Source organism: Rhopalosiphum maidis, chromosome 1, assembly GCF_003676215.2.
Source record: "Rhopalosiphum maidis isolate BTI-1 chromosome 1, ASM367621v3, whole genome shotgun sequence".
NCBI classification, from domain to species: Eukaryota; Metazoa; Arthropoda; class Insecta; order Hemiptera; family Aphididae; genus Rhopalosiphum; species Rhopalosiphum maidis.
Window position 1 is genome coordinate 74,972,373 of NC_040877.1, and position 16,960 is coordinate 74,989,332.

The 16,960-nt window shown below is 26.1% G+C and overlaps 1 protein-coding gene and 1 long non-coding RNA gene across 3 annotated transcripts in view; one reads left to right on the forward strand and one right to left on the reverse strand.

Annotated features, from left to right (window-relative positions):
• The first annotated feature begins 1,976 nt into the window (after positions 1-1,976).
• Positions 1,977-5,714, forward strand: LOC113549403. Its single transcript, XR_003404923.1, has 3 exons — positions 1,977-2,129; positions 4,619-4,675; positions 5,628-5,714. It is a non-coding gene; the product is annotated as an uncharacterized LOC113549403 (long non-coding RNA).
• A 1,061-nt stretch (positions 5,715-6,775) lies between these two features.
• The window catches only part of LOC113549402 (sodium-dependent nutrient amino acid transporter 1-like), a 41,537-nt gene continuing 31,352 nt past the window's right edge, over positions 6,776-16,960 (reverse strand). For both annotated transcript variants that reach the window (XM_026950679.1, XM_026950680.1), the window contains 11 exons: positions 13,576-13,696; positions 11,387-11,518; positions 11,154-11,296; positions 10,896-11,032; positions 9,617-9,776; positions 9,066-9,169; positions 8,747-8,984; positions 8,166-8,291; positions 7,893-8,090; positions 7,518-7,691; positions 6,776-7,428 (listed from right to left, as the gene is read on the reverse strand). In XM_026950679.1, the coding sequence (XP_026806480.1) occupies positions 7,006-7,428; positions 7,518-7,691; positions 7,893-8,090; positions 8,166-8,291; positions 8,747-8,984; positions 9,066-9,169; positions 9,617-9,776; positions 10,896-11,032; positions 11,154-11,296; positions 11,387-11,518; positions 13,576-13,696 (1,956 nt within the window). In that variant the 3' untranslated portion in view covers positions 6,776-7,005. The remainder of the gene's footprint in view (positions 7,429-7,517; positions 7,692-7,892; positions 8,091-8,165; positions 8,292-8,746; positions 8,985-9,065; positions 9,170-9,616; positions 9,777-10,895; positions 11,033-11,153; positions 11,297-11,386; positions 11,519-13,575; positions 13,697-16,960) is intronic.

The window sequence follows — 16,960 nt, forward strand, 5'->3', positions numbered from 1 at the left end:
TAAAGAACTATATATACATGATATATTTTTCAAAATATCTTGATTTTTTAAGCTAATTTCAATTAAAAATATCAAAAAATAAATAGTTACAACATTTTTTTATCCTTACTTAAAATTCGCGAAAATTGCAAATCATTGTTTAGTTAAAACTGATAATATTTTTAACATTCACTCCCAATGTTTGAAAATTAATACGAAACTTCTCATAATATTGTTATTGTTGAAATTAAAAACATATTCCACAAATATTTCTTATTATGAGCGTCTAAATATTAAATTTTGATAAAATTATACATGCATAAAATAATGAATTCTATCAAACAATTTTCTTATTTTGTTGTAATTTAAAAAAGAATAACTATGGTTATAGTTTCACTATATTATTAATTTTACATAAAGCATAACTTTATATATAATATATTGACTATTTTAGAGCTATTTATAGAAATTGAAATTTTTAATTTTTTTTTAGTTTTGCTTTTATATAAATGTCAAAAATAATGTTTTGTAGATAAAAGTCTTGAACATTTTACAATGTTCCTTATTGTTTGTTTTTATGGATACTTAAATACATATAAATGATTTTTTTTTATAAGCGTTTCAAGTTCAAATTTTAACAAAATTCGTCAAAATCACAAACATTGTAGTTAAAATGTAATAAGTACATGTATACAAACGTTAGCATTAATGTATGAAATTCCGTAGTTTTATAAAATAATAACTAGTTATTCTATATAATTGTGGGTACTTTCAGTTAATGTATTGAATGAATTCATTAATACATACTTCAACTAGTTATTCAACATACTAACTAGATATTTTATAAACTAACAATAGGGGTTTAGTTAATGTATTAAAAACTGTTATTGAATAAACATTTTAATCAAATTAAAAATTACAAAAAAAATTCAAATGTTAGTATTAAGTGAAACGCCTTACATTATTATATAAAATATTAATATTAATTTATTTCACGTCAATTTATTAGAATAATTATTAAAATTTTAAACAAATTACAAATTACATAAAAAATCTATTATAATTATAATATATAATATAATTATAGTTATAATTATTAAATTATTATTTTTTTACAATTTACAATTAATTTATTAGTACAGGAACTTTTTGGGTGGCATTTAGAGTCACAAAGTAAATTTTTTTTAAAACGACAACGGCAACAAATCTTGTATGTTATCTAATCCAGTCTCGGTCATCTACCTAACTATAGAAATTTCATACATTAGCGAAAACCCAATCAGTATTTTATATATTAGCTAGTAAAACAGTGTAATTTATATATTAACGAGTATATATACATATTTAGGAAATTTAAAAAATAACAAGTTATTTAATAAAATAACGTATTGCATACATTGTCGCTAACATATTTATACATAATAAAAGATTCCTCCTAAGTATTTCATACTCAAGGACCAAAAAATATACTAAAAGCGTTTTTACTATAGATATTAAAAGTTAAAATTTGGACGAAATTAGATATTTAAATGAAAAAAAAAACGATTATAGTTATTTTGTTGCAATTATTTAAAAATATCATTTATAGTAATTTGATACTTTTGTTTTAAAAATATTAAATATTTATTTATAATTTGGATGTTTTCAGTTTTGCGTAACATATATTTTTACTTTGTTTATTAACAAACATTTTGTATACCTATTATATATACGTATATTTTTACTTTCTTTACAAACAAACATTTTGTATACATATTATATATTTTTAAAATTTTTTAAATCATTATAGAAACAGCTTACAGCTTGTGTGGAACTTAAATTAAATTTTCAAGTTTTTTTACTCAAATACAAAATTTTATCATGAGTAAATAAAAAAAAATCAAATGTTGATAAATACACAAAAATAGTCAAAACATAGTGAAGATAATATTTTGTCTAAAAATTGATAATTTAAATATTTTATAAAATATTCAAGAATGACACATGTTTATTTGATGGTATTTGATGGCCACCAATATGCCAAGCATGTGGCAACACGATTACAATAAAACATATCTTCGTAGAATGCAAAATACACGAACAACTAAGAGAAGAACTAATCATAAGCCATAACGTCAGAACAAGTCCTTGGTCCAAATCCAGACAACAAAGTAAGCACCATACATTTTTTCAAAGCAACAAATTCTCTATGTACTAACAACTATAATTATTCATTTTAATGTGTTCTTTGTTTATTATACATACATTTATCTTTTTTTTTTCTAATATGATATTAAATGTAATGCTAATGGCCACAGTTGTCGATGAAGCAGAAATTATTAAATTTCAAGATCAATAAAACAAAAAAAAAAATATTCAAGACTTTATTCATTTTTGAATAATAATAAAAATAAAATTTATTTTGCATCAAAATTTCAGTCCAGCTTTTCACTAATTTTTTCACCCCATATACTTTGAAAATCACTGGGGATGTTATACTTGAATAAGTATTTTTAAAACCAATGCATTTTTCACTTCACTTATTGATATTCTAAATTATTATTTGAATGCAGATTAAAATTTTGTGTTTTTGTTAAGTTCAATATAGTTGGTAATATTGATTATACGACAGATACTTCTATCCATATGTGTACCTTATTTATTGATACGTATCTTGTAAGTTATATTGATTTAGTGTTTTAGTATATATATATATATAACATAAACCAATGATTAAATATACAATGTGTATTTAATCAATGCATAAACCTATGGTATATTAGCTTAACTGTTGATAAATAAACATCAAAGTATTATTTTCATATTGGCACCTATTCAAAATATAATAATTTTCTATTCAAAGCAAAATAAAATGTATGCTCGTTTTTTTTAAACGCACAACGTATGTTTATTGCAATTTAAGTGCTTTTAGAGTTTAGATACAAAAAAATTTCATATTTTTCTATCTATTCCGTAATCCGTACAAAAATTAAACAGAACATTTTCCAACGTATGAGCAGGTCACGTACAACTTACCATGTGAGAAATCTGGTAATTCCCAATTGTAATCCACACACCTATATAACGATATTATCCATGCGCTTTTTTGATGATCGTTGCAGAAATGAGTTGCATCAGAAACTTTAAAGTTTGAATTTGAATAGCATATCCGTCTAAATAATAGTATAATATTTCCATTAAATTTTGCATTTAAAATTTTAGCTTCAAAAATATTGTTGAGATGACAGGCACAAAAATATAAAAAAAAACACATATAATTGTAAAATCAATACATTCATTACACCGTTCAGAATTTAAAACTATTATAATTTCTAACTGTACATATTTTAATGGCATTTCTTTTTTATTGTTATAGAATTCATAAAGACTTTAAAAAAATGGCCAAGTAATTTAATTTTTATATTATTTTTCAAAAATTTTAAGTTTAAACATGATTGAATTATAATTCAAAGTATAACAATAATAACCATTTATAATTTTGTGAATCATAATATTTGATTATACTATCAATGATATTTTTATAGTATTTTCATCGAATATTATAATATATTAAATTATATTGATCATATTGAATGTGTTCTAAACTTCTAAATATTAGGAAAATAGAACATTTTCTACCACTAACACATTGTTAAAATACCATATTTGCAATACTTAGCGAATTATTAACAATTAATTTATACACCTAAACAACAGAATAAATGAATCATTAAATTTATTCTGTGACTATACTTAGTACAATTTCCCCACATTAACCATAATACTTATTTTTATTAAATATTTAAACTATTACCATTGGATGGACCTTCATTAATACAATTACATACAACATTTTACTTTTTTAATTTTTCGCATAAAATAAAATATGTTGTTGGACATCAATTGTTTCCATGTTTTAACTTTTTTGACCTAGTCTTCGTGAATATTCCTTAAATCATTTATCTTCTAACATGTAAAGTGTAATGCCCTACTTCTTCACTTGTACTTCGTGAATATGGTTTTCCAATATAATGTACAATAAAAACCAATAAGTACCTATATAATATTAAATTTTAACCAGAAATTTTAAATTGTTTGATAACTTGCTTTCCATTCAATAATTCTATTAATAGTGGAATCGAAAATATATTAAATATTTATTGTCCACGTAGTATCTGAAAAAGTCAACTTTGACACTAGTATACTATTGACTCCTTTAACAAGTTTTATTTTTCACAATTTTCTGTTTTTCTGGTTAAACTATTTATCGCTTCATTTTCTAACTGATTAAATCACGTACGTGTTTAAATCCATACTCCAATATTTTTTTATGTTTGACATTATAAAATTTTTATTTATTTTTGAGGTTTTGGAACAGTTATAAAACTCTATGTTAACTGTTACTGATAATAGGTCAAGCTTTTCCAATTAATCAGCTACGCTAAACTTTGCACCCTAGCTAACAAGGTTTGCCAATGTCAACAAATTCTTAAAGTTAAACATTTCTTCGAGTAGAGTAATGTTTAATTTATATACATCTTTGTTTGAACCAAATAATTCAAACATTTTACTAATTTAAAGTTACATTTGAAGTATATTAATTTCAGTTATGTATAAAAGTAACAAAATACTTTAATTGATATAATTCTTCTTTTTTTAGGTGCTAGAAAAGAATACTGGTGTTACCACATGAAGGTGTTAAAAGAATTGATAATATGTAAATATTTTTTTAAAAATAATAATTAATTATCATATTTATTTGTTTAATTTAAATTTAAAAAAAGTGACCAAGACAGTACAGCCTACGTACCGTTCTAGTGTATATTATTATAATATTATATATCAAGATCACTAATAGATGTATTAAACTTTAATTCAATAATATATGATTGTAAACGAAAAACGATTCTTAGTGGATAGAGTCTGTCAGAGTACATAACTAAGAATATTTTAATATTTTATAATATGTTTTTTTTTAATACTAACTAAAGTAATTATTAATAGTAATTAACTTTACTATAATCATCGTTGTTCGTCATAAAAATATGTAATTTTATTCAAATTCGAACTTCAAAAAAAAAATGTATTTTTGATATTTATATACATATAGAATAACAATAAGTTATACGGGATCATGTGTTAAGTTTTAAAAATTTTGACTTAGTGAATAGTTGATCGTCATTCATAGAAGAAAAAATTTCAAATGTCTATCAATAGCTCAAAAAGCATCAAATTATTTAAAAAATTATATTATATTAATAAGAAATTCAACCATAAACATTTCATAAAAATTTCAAGTATCTAATTATCCGTTTTGTTATCCATAAAAAATCAATATCGTGTCTATATATGTGACTTTCCGGTAAACTTTTTATTTTTATTAAAGGTAGAAAATTAATGAGGAATCCTGTACTAAATTTTCCAATCATCGATAAAAATAACTGTTTACGAATTTCTAACTACAAAATAGTTTGTAAGTTTTCGAGGTTATGACAAATTTTAACAAAAATAACTTATATTTTTAAATAACCTTAAAAACAGCTAATTTATAAATTATTTGATGAGTTTATATGATAAATAACAAAAATAAATAAATATTAATATAATTTTATTTTATAACAAAAATAAAAAATAAATAATATTTTACCAAAGATATATTTTTTTTTTAGGTGAAGATAAGTATTTGACAACACTAAAATGGTGCGAGCAAAAATGTAATCCTTCCAAAAAAAATGAAAACAGCACAGATATATCAGAATAAAAATTAATTTTATTTAAATGCTATTTATAACTTTCATTATATGTATTTTATAATATATGATTTAAAAAAAAAAAGAATTCTGTTAAATATAGTATGCTCAAGTATAAACCGTCAATAATTCGTCATTTTGAAATTATTTATTTATATAACTCAATTATACAAACATAATTTACTATTTAATTTTATGTGAATTAATCCACGTATCCAGCAAATCACGAAATTTCGGCGTCATGTATAACGCCTTATAACGTATTGTATATCGTAACCTCAGCTTTATAAACTTTGATTATATTATTTCATACAACGAGTATATAATTATTATTAACTATAACTTATCTCAATACCGGCATACAATTTTAAGAGGAAAAATGTATTTTATCTTTTTATATTTTGACCGAGTACTGTGTTACAGCAGTCTTAGACATTAATTAAGTATGTTTTAGAAATATTAAAACAATACGTACACTCTAAAACTAGTTTTGTTTAAAACTAATTATTTATATAATACATGATTTTACATAAACAGAACTTTATGGTTCAAGTATAAGATTTCATTTATCATTTATGTAGTTCGATTTTAGATTACATTATATACATCCATGTTAATGATTGTTATAAAAAAAATAACAACAACATTTCATAAACAACATTATCATAATATATTATTTTATTATTTACATAAAAATAATAATAATAATAATAATAATAATATTTAGTTACTAATAAAAAATAAAGGTCAACAGCATTGCACGTTAAACCTTTGAACAACTTAAACATCAAAAAAAAAAAATGTGTACAAATCAGTCCTTTAAAAAAACAAGTGTAAAAAACCACTGTCGTTAGACTAAAATAGAAATCGACACGTCTATCAATGATGGTAACTTAAAATTAATCCTATACCTTACTCTAAAGTTTGAAGAGACTTTAATAGTACTTGATAAATGTAATTCAATGGTTTTTATGTCGACATAATATAACATTCATATCACGAATAAAATTAAAACAAACAATATTAGTTATGGAACACTTTTGTAGAGTACAAATAAAAACAAAACAAAACAAAAAGCATATATTAAGTGTCTCTCCTAACTCTGTTTGAAATAAGGATAGTTCATACGTATAATGTATATAAAAATTACAAAGATAACACAATACGCAAGTAGAGAAAATAAATTCAAACAAATCAGACACTTCGATAATTATTTCGATTTAAATAAATAAAATAAAATATCCTAACGTATAATTATACAACTAAAACACACATGATGAAAACTAACCATTTCCGATCACATGTAATTGATAGAAGTTCCGCCGTTGTTTTTGGGTTCCGCGGCGATCCACCGCCTTTGGTCAGCCATTGCATGGTTGTAGTGGTACTGGTGGAGGTTTTGTTGTTGTTGCTGTTGCTGTTGCTGTTGAGAATGTTTATCAGACGAGTGCTGACGAGACGAACCTCCACCACCATCTATACTGTAACATGATGACGTGCGGTCCAACGACGTCGGGCTGACACTGTATGCCGTGCCTGGAGGTGCAGCGTGTTTGCCCCGCTTGATGGAATGTGTATAGTCCTTGGTACCACGTCGTCTCAGTGTGAAGTCCCTTTCGCCCGTCACTTGGTACTGTTTTTTCCACTGCACCCAACAGTGTCTATATATTGGATCCACCGGGCCCCAGTTCCGCGCCGGTTTGATGGTACTCAGGAATTTCTGTGGAAAACAAAAGCCCAATAAGTGCGTCAAAAACATCATAACATAATACGATACAGCACCGACCGGCCACCAGACCGAACACTCACTTGTGAAAAGTTGTAGTCCACCTGAGCGGATATCTGCCATATGGCTATACCGATAATCATTGACCACATGAACAGATAAACGATCCAACCGATTACGTACAGCCACATTGAATCGTGTGAGCTATAATCAGATTCTGTTAGCGGCATTACGAACAGACTCCAAAACTCAAACACCTGCAATGATAGGATTAGTTATTAAGCATAATTTATGCTAACGAATTTTATAACAGACAATTCATAAAAAAAAAAAAGTTTTTGAAATGTCTTCTATTTTTAAGTCAAATATTTGTTTTACAAAAATATTTTACATCAATACCATATTAAAATATTTTAATTTTATTTAAGCGAACCTGTGGCATATTCGTCAGTACATACCATAAACAAAATCGGAGTACTCAGCCACACAAATTTCCACACGAAACATAATTTGTATCCGAGTACAAACTCGAAGTCATTGGATAGCGACTCCAACCCGTAGATCCAGACGAAAGCAATCAGTTCCAGCACCGTAGATGTGACCACCATGCGACCAATGATGTACTCATCTAACAAGTGCACGGCTTGAAGGTTTTCCTAAAATTCAAAATGGCGTCGATTTAAATTTATAATCAATAATACTATTTTGATGCAATCACGTCATATACTTACTGGCAAAAGGCACAGGACACCCACCAAGAAGCCAATAAAACATACCATGCAAGTCAATATCCACCATTTCCATTTTTCCTTGGTCTCGACGGATAACCCTACAATAGCAGTGTAAATAGCAGCTATCTATAAATCGATAAAAAAATTGTTAGTTCATTGTTATTTGTGCATATATACCTATGTTCTAATTATAAATTATAGTTAATTTTTTTTTTATAATGTAAACACTGTTGAATTTCATTTTATCATTTAATAAAATACTATTTAAAAGAATTTATTGCATTATTATATTATGTATTTATTTTGTATATTTTCTTTTCAAATATTCAATGTTTATCTGGTTATGATTACTTTTATGGTGTAATAATGTAATAAAGTACAAGAATATTCCCACTGTTATCAACTATAGATTAACCCACTGACAGATATTTTATATAATTTGTTTTTGTGATTCATTGGCTGTTGAAAACATTTTAGAACAATTTTATAATTCACATAAGTACTAAATATCAAATATTCAAGTAGAATGTAGGTAAAATGATTTTGAAAAACCACTTTATAAACGGTTTTCGGTCGCTTACCAGACTCAGAAATCCGGAAAGAAACACTAGTGTATAAACCAAAGCGGCCCACATATCGGACAAGATGCCTTTGATCGTCAATTCGTACACAAATGTCAGGAACCATACTTCTGATATGGCCGACGTTGTGAACATTTTCTCTCCGGCTTGTAATTGCACATCATATATCCACATTGTAACAATTGAAACGCTACACACGCCGACTACAATGCTGACCACCGTGAGCATTACAGAAGTCCTATAACAATTTTTTTTAAAATTTGAGAACTCCAGTCTATCAAAACGGCAATTGAAAAGAAAAACCCTGCTGGGCGCTTACCAAAATGGATTAGACTTTGAGTACAGTCGACCTGCGCACGTTGTGATATTACCAAATCCCAAATGAGTAGTAAACAAAAATTGTACTATGGCGTGGTACCATATCTGAAAAAATAAATATTTACAACGGTTATATTCTATGTATAATAGACTTTAATACTCGCCTTATGGTTAAAAATTAAAGGTTACTCAACTATTTAAAAAAATAAGTTAATAAGAAAAGAGATAATAAATTTTAATTTTTTTTTATTTTGAGTCCAAGTAAACCAAAAATTTCTATGAACATTAATAATATTAAGCTATATAATACAGTAATAATAATTATCTAAAATAAAATAGAAAAAAGTTATTTACAGGTTAAAAACACATTAAGATACACTCTACATAACATGATAATATAGTTAAAACAATAGTTTTAGTCAGAAATATTAAAAAATAAATTTTAGAATATTGTGCGTTTACAGGATTAATTAATTTTAATGCTTTTGATTTTTTCCAAAAATATAAGACTATCATATTCAACTTAAAAATACAAATATCTTATAGACTTACGTCTAGTTTCCACAAAGTCTCCCATTGAATGTTTAGCAATATTTCCAGTCCTTGTTGATTGGCGTTAAGTCCTTTGACCAATAAAACTGCAATTGTAATAAACGTTGCAGGTACGACAAGTAATGCCACTGTTCTGTATGATTTACTGTTTTTTATCAGGCTAAAAAATTAAAATTAATTAATAAGTTTTAACCAACAATGATTACTAATTAATTGAGTATTTAATTTTAAATATCCCCAGTTGAGATTAAAATAAATTACCCCATTTAAAACGTTAATTATTTAGTCGATAATTTTTCTGAAAATATTGACGTATTAGAATCAATAACCGAACTAATAGTTTTTGAAAACCAGAAGTTTGTATCGCAACAAAATACTCCTAAAGTAGTAAAACAAATAAAATAAGACTTTTACAATATAGTCTTTTGAGTGTATTTAAAAATTTTGATTTAGAATAACTGCATTGTTGACAAAAAAGAGAGGTGGAGTTCCTGGTGAAGACTGTGTATATTTCAATTACCTAAGTGGTTACGTACATTAACATATAATATGAGTGCTGTATTTTTCTAATAATATACCCTTGACCGGTAACAATATTGTTTATATCAAACACGAAGGTTCGGTCATATAAACAACGCTGCAGGTTTTAATTAAATAACAATGAGGAAAAAGCTGTATAATAATGAAGTCATGGTGTATAATTGTCTCAGAAATAGAAGCGAAACATCCGGGATAGGCGTACATCAATGTTAAGCAGTACATATACGACTGTAAATTGTAATATGGCACCTACATATTTTATTCTATGTTTTGTTATAATAAAAACTTACAGTGGTCATGGGCTAGATGTGCTAAAATCGATATGTATTTAGTAGTCGGTAGATCAACTGTGCCGATTTAATTTAGCAATTAACAAACCAGTTGTAACGCTGCAGTATTTTGAAATATATATTTTTTTTTATCTTTTTCTTTAGCATCAATGTAAACGTCAATAAAAATTTTTTTTTTTTTAATTATAAATATTTAATTAAAAAATAAAAATATTTTTTATCATAATGCATAAATACATTTATACAACAATTACATTGTTTATATTTATTTTTTACAATAATAGTTAAACACAATTATATCATTGAGTTCCAATAATTGGTTATTATTTTATTAATTAACTTAATTTCCTTTGCATTTGAAAGCAAAATTGGCTCAATCGGTAAACGCTAATCACCAAAGTATTTATGCGACGTAATTAGTTAAGTACCAAAATAATAATAACACGTACCTTATAGCGGCTATGATCCAAATAAGTAATATTAACAAAATGTCCATCACAATCCACTGCCAGCTTAAGTGTGGAGGTTTGATAAAAGTCTGCTGAAGACATTGGTCACTGTTGATAGAGTTAGAACTCACCCCTTGCTATAAATACAAAATACAGTTATTATTCAATATTTTTTAACGACATTAACAATAAATTTCGAAAAATCATTATTATCGAGAAAAATTTCTTTTACTAAAAAATATACTGTTGCGGACTCACATAAAAGCTGATTGAATTACTACACTCCGGAAACGGAATACTTCCGATGATACTACGTGAGCCGTAAAATAATGATAGCGCCATGATTATCGGGTAGTACGCAGCAAGTAACACGGACGCCAAGACTTTGACGAAACCAACACCTGCACAATTTTTTAAGAAAATTAAGTTATAAAGGTAAGTATTTAATAATAAATATTTTATGACAACTACGATATTATAATGAATTATACCTTTGAGCAGAGGTACGGCCCTCCATAGCTTAGTGGTGCCCTGTTGACAAAACTGACCGAGCGTTATCTCCAAAAACAAGAGAGGAACCCCGAATACGACGGCAACTGTGAGATATGATACCAAAAACGTACCTATATAACCAACAATGACGATCAAATAATATATTATATTATTTTGTGAGGTATACGAAATAAGTACTTATTTTATGATCGTTTATGAGTAAGTATTGAATATCATAGGAATAATTAATAGCTTTTTTTATTTTTCATCAGTTATCACGTCCATTATTTATATATTCAACGGAGAGATACACACGATTTAGATTTCGTGCTTAAATTATAATTTTAATAACTTATACATGGTTATCATTTATTATTATTTAAATACAGTTTGATTTAATAAACAGCATTTAAACAATACATTATTATATACAATACTACACGCATAAAGCAAGTATAGATATTGATTGCAGAATTTTTTACGCAATTACACTACATAAATATACAATATGTGAAACGTGCCTATCGCAATATCCTTCTATTACAAAATCCAAATTTTAAATGTGTATTATTTATAGAAATACTCAAATACGATACGTCTTGAATTAGAAAAATTCTTATACTTTGATTCCAAAATTACAAGATTACGATAAATTTTGAATACAAATACTGATTAATCTAATATTACTACACTACTTTAATGAAAATAGTATATTTTAACGGTTAAAAAGTAATAATTTAAAATGCCCTTGTGTTTTCTAAAATCTAGATCACAATAAGCTATAATATAGAGTGATTTTCCAAGCATGCTCGACCCTCCCCTTTTTTCTTCAATAAACCAGAATGCCATATTTTCACATTTTTGAGAATCTTTCACTATATAAGGTGTATCCCGAGAAAACATAAACTTCTGGTTTTTAAATTAAATTAAAATTCCCTTTTCTACTGTAAATTATTAAAAAGATTTTATTTTTAAAAATTACGGAGTTTCAAAATTGAAATTCGAACGAATAGTTTTTAAGTCGTTTACTAAAGATAATAGTTTTATAATAATTGTGGGTTTGGAAGATATAAGGGAAAAGATGATTGGAAAGTTTAACAATAATTTTTATTCGTCTAATAATATAATTTATAAAATCCAATACCTTATCGATTTTATAACAACTAAAACTATTTTTAAAGACTATAATCTTTTGTATAAACATTTGAACAACGAATAACCTAATTGTTCAAATTTTAAATTAAATACTAACATAAAAATTGTTAAAAAAAAATACCCATTAAATAATTTACAGTAAAAAATAGAAGGTTTTCATTCGAAAAACAAAAATTTGTATCGCCACAGGTACCTACTTCGTTTGCAGTACAATTTTTAAAGTTTAATTTTTTTTTTTTAGAGTGAGCATACTTGGTAAATCATTTTTAATAAATATTATAACATAAAATAGTCAAGCAAAGCTTGTACTAATGGCTCATAGATAAACAGTTATAAAAATCAAAAACCTTAGTTATACGCATAAACCACTTAAGTACAATATATATAAGGGTGAATAATTTAAAAAAAAATCAATAATTCGTGTAAAACACACAGGCAAAGGTAGAAAAATTATCTACCTATAAATTGTATTACATTGCGTGACGTTCTTAAATAGCGCTGTCGTGTATCGATGTGACGTACAGAATAGTACATTTGTAGGTATGTTGAGAAAATTTTATCGTGAACCACATAACTTTTTTATATTATAATTACAGTATTATACACTGTATAATGTATTTCAGCGTGTATGTGACCAGATAAAGAGAACACTTGTGTGTATATTGCACATAATAGTACAATATGATAATTCGTCATTTTATGGTAACATAATATTACGCACTGCAGTTATTTTGTCGCGTTTCATATACACTTCATGTGGCACATATTATATACTATATATATATTAAAAAATAAAATTATTATTTTATAGTTTTGACAACAATTTGCATAATAAAATAATGCAGTATGGATGTAAAACAATCAATGAATATTTAAAATGCTACACATTATGAATGTGTTTTTTTATACCTAACTACAATAATATATATATATATATTGATGCGGGATAGCAGGAGTGATAAATTTTGAAGATTTTTGGATCAAACAAAAATGTACTGTACTGCAATAAATTTACAGTTTTAGAGGTACTTACCGCCACCATACAGAAATACCATCCGAGGCAGTCGTATGACGTTTGCTAGACTTAATGTCAGTGAGACGGTCATCAACAGCGTGCCAAAACTCTGCAGACAATTTGATTTGCAGCAATATATCTGAAAAAAAAAACCGTAACGTTAAAACTTGGTGTGAAAAATCGAAAAACGGTTATTTTATGGCTATGTATAATATTAATATTAATATTTTATATAGGTATTTACTATCTATAAATACTATATACATTATAGTTGTATCTGAAAATATTGAACGGTACACTTCTGTTGCACGAGAAGAGAATCATATTAACTACCAATAAACATTTTGGTGCGTGAATTACAAAAATATAATAAATTCAGCGCAAAACTAAAACCTAACACTTATAATAATTGTTGCTGCACTGCCGGCTGTCGTAAACTGACTAATTACTCTGTTTTTAAATTCTACCCACAGTTAAATTTTTATCCCGTCTATATACGTTTCCCCATGTCGCGACAAATAATGAATGTTGTAAAAAAATTTTAAAAATTGTATAGAGTACACCTATACTACTACTCAAGTTCTTTCTTGTGCGTATGTTCATATGCTCTACAATAATTATACTAATTAGATTTAGTCACAATAAGATAAAGGTATGACTATAATAATTTTTCACTGGGTAAAAAATCTTTAGTTAAATTTTTTTTATATCATTTGAAGTTCAAATTTTGACAAAATCATAAAAGTTAGAAAATAATTTTGTAATTCAAATTTATAGAATTTCAATTTTTATAGTTAAAGTTTGAAAATGTAATATAATTATATTTCACTAAAGTATAATGTAACCAAAAAATATAAACAGTTTTTTTTCAAACATAATATTATGAGTTTGAACAAAATTAAATATTTTAAATTAAAATATTAAAACGGTTTTCCTATAATTTTATTGTAATTTAAAAATATTATTCTTTCGAAACTTTTTTAACATATATTATTATATTGTGTATACACAATGATATTCTCAAATGCAAAAGATTCGACAAAAATGAATTCAACTTATTTTACTAATAGTTAAGTAAATTACTTTAATAGTAACATTATAACATAAATAAATAAAAAAATACTATACTAATATTAATATAGGCTGACAGGCCGTCATCACTTAAAATCGTTTTTCGTGTGTAATGATTCATCATTTAATTTAATTACATTTAACACATAGGTACATTAGAATGAATTTTACTCCTCGATGACTAGGTACACTCAACCCCTACAGTACAACAGAGCAATTATTTACTTTTTACCTTTTTAATGTTTTTAATGATTCGATCAGACTGGACAGGTACAACTTAATATATATACAAATTTTTTTTTTAAATAATAAATTCGTACTTAGATATAACGAATAACAATTTAAGTACTATGTGTCTATGCTTGTATAATATTATATTTTGCTGATAAAGTTATTATTTATTTATATTTAATTTTATAATTATACTGATGAATTCATGTATTTATATAATTTAATATATTAAAATATTCAACCACGCGGACATTGAACGTATGAGCACCAACGATATTATATTTTTTTGAATTGCTTCTATCACTAAATAAAGATTTTATATAAATTAAATACCTACAATTAAATTTATTATACTTGAATTTTATCAATGAATGTACCGACTATACACCATGTGTGAATATTTCGTACATAATAAAATATTTTTCACGTATCCCAACTTCAAACTGCCAAATAATACGCACGACAATAATTTTCATCAATATATGTAATTATACACATTTAATGAATATTCCATATGGATTTAAAAATCAAAGCACCACAGCACTGTCATCAAAGGACACGAGATTAATGTACCAATGCGAGATACTGTGGTACTGTGGTTGTAAACAATAATCGGTATCATGTTATTATACATTATGTTTTGTTATATTTTTTTAAGCAAATGAGTATGATGAACGTAGACAAAAAGTATTCACTCAAAATCATTTTTTTTTTTTGTGGTTTTTGAGTAAACTGAGAGTTAACCTTTATTGCTACAAACATTTTAAAGAATAATATTTTGAGAATTTTATCATAGATACGAATATCTAAAAATTTCAAAAATCTTAATTTTAATTAACATTACTAGACTTCGGTGCATATACAAATAGTGTGATATAAAAATCACTACACTTAGAAGTTATGCGGAAATACCTCTATTATATAATAGATACAATATTAACTGTCGCTATGCAACTATAATATTGTGGCAATCTGCAATTTAACAATATTATACAAGATACAACACTAGGGGGCGAAAAATCTTAAATATTATAACATATATAATATTACATAAATGTATGCGTTTTCATCAGATTTATATAATCGTCGGATTTGTGAGAATCTTTATCACTGCAGGTGCTACTGTGCTCAGTGTGCTCACAGGTATTATTATTATATTATGTATATTATGATAATTATATTTATTATGTATTATGTGATACGACGGCGATGCCCTCGGGGCTTGAGTGCCTCAGTAGAAGTATAAATTCTGCTGACGCAGTACTACGAAGAAGAGTGACCGCGGGCGAAGTTTAATTCCAACCACATACTGAATGCGAATAGTCAGCTTATGATATTATATAAATGTAATTTATAAACATAAAATGTAAGAACGTTGTTATCATAGTCGCCTTTTTCGGGGAGACGGTAAACTCCGCACGCGCACGCCCAAATTACATAACAGAATACGAATTATTATAAACGACACTGTTTCAATATGACATATTAAACGTATATTATATTATACATATATATAAACATGTGTAAATTAAGGAAAGATTTGTGTTTTGACGGCCAAACCCGATCGTGACACAAGAAATATAAAATAATTATAGAAAATTATGTTGTTTTTAGCACTAGCCGTGCATGGAGATTACATTATATATTATTATTGCTATTATTTCTGTTGTTATACACAGCTAGACGTATAGCTGGACGATGACGAAACGGTTCGCTAACGATTTGGCCAAACTACGGCAGCTATAGGTACCAATATGTATTGTGTTTTGTGAATATACAGGCGGTGACCGTTCTCAAGAGAAAAAAAATAATGAAATGAAGTAATAACAAATTATAAATCGATTCTAGATGTTCTATATAATAAATTACTGTTGTACTATTATATTGCTATCTCTATCAAAATATGAACGTACTCCATTAATGTGATGTTTGAGTAGTTTATTTTGAGGAACGACCGACTAGATTTAAACGATATATATTTTTGTAATTTAAACATTACACATTTTATTTTGTTATATATTATCGTATTCTAAAAAACTCGATTGAATTCAAAACACTTGACCTCGCCGCTTACTCAATTAGCTGAATACGAAATATACGT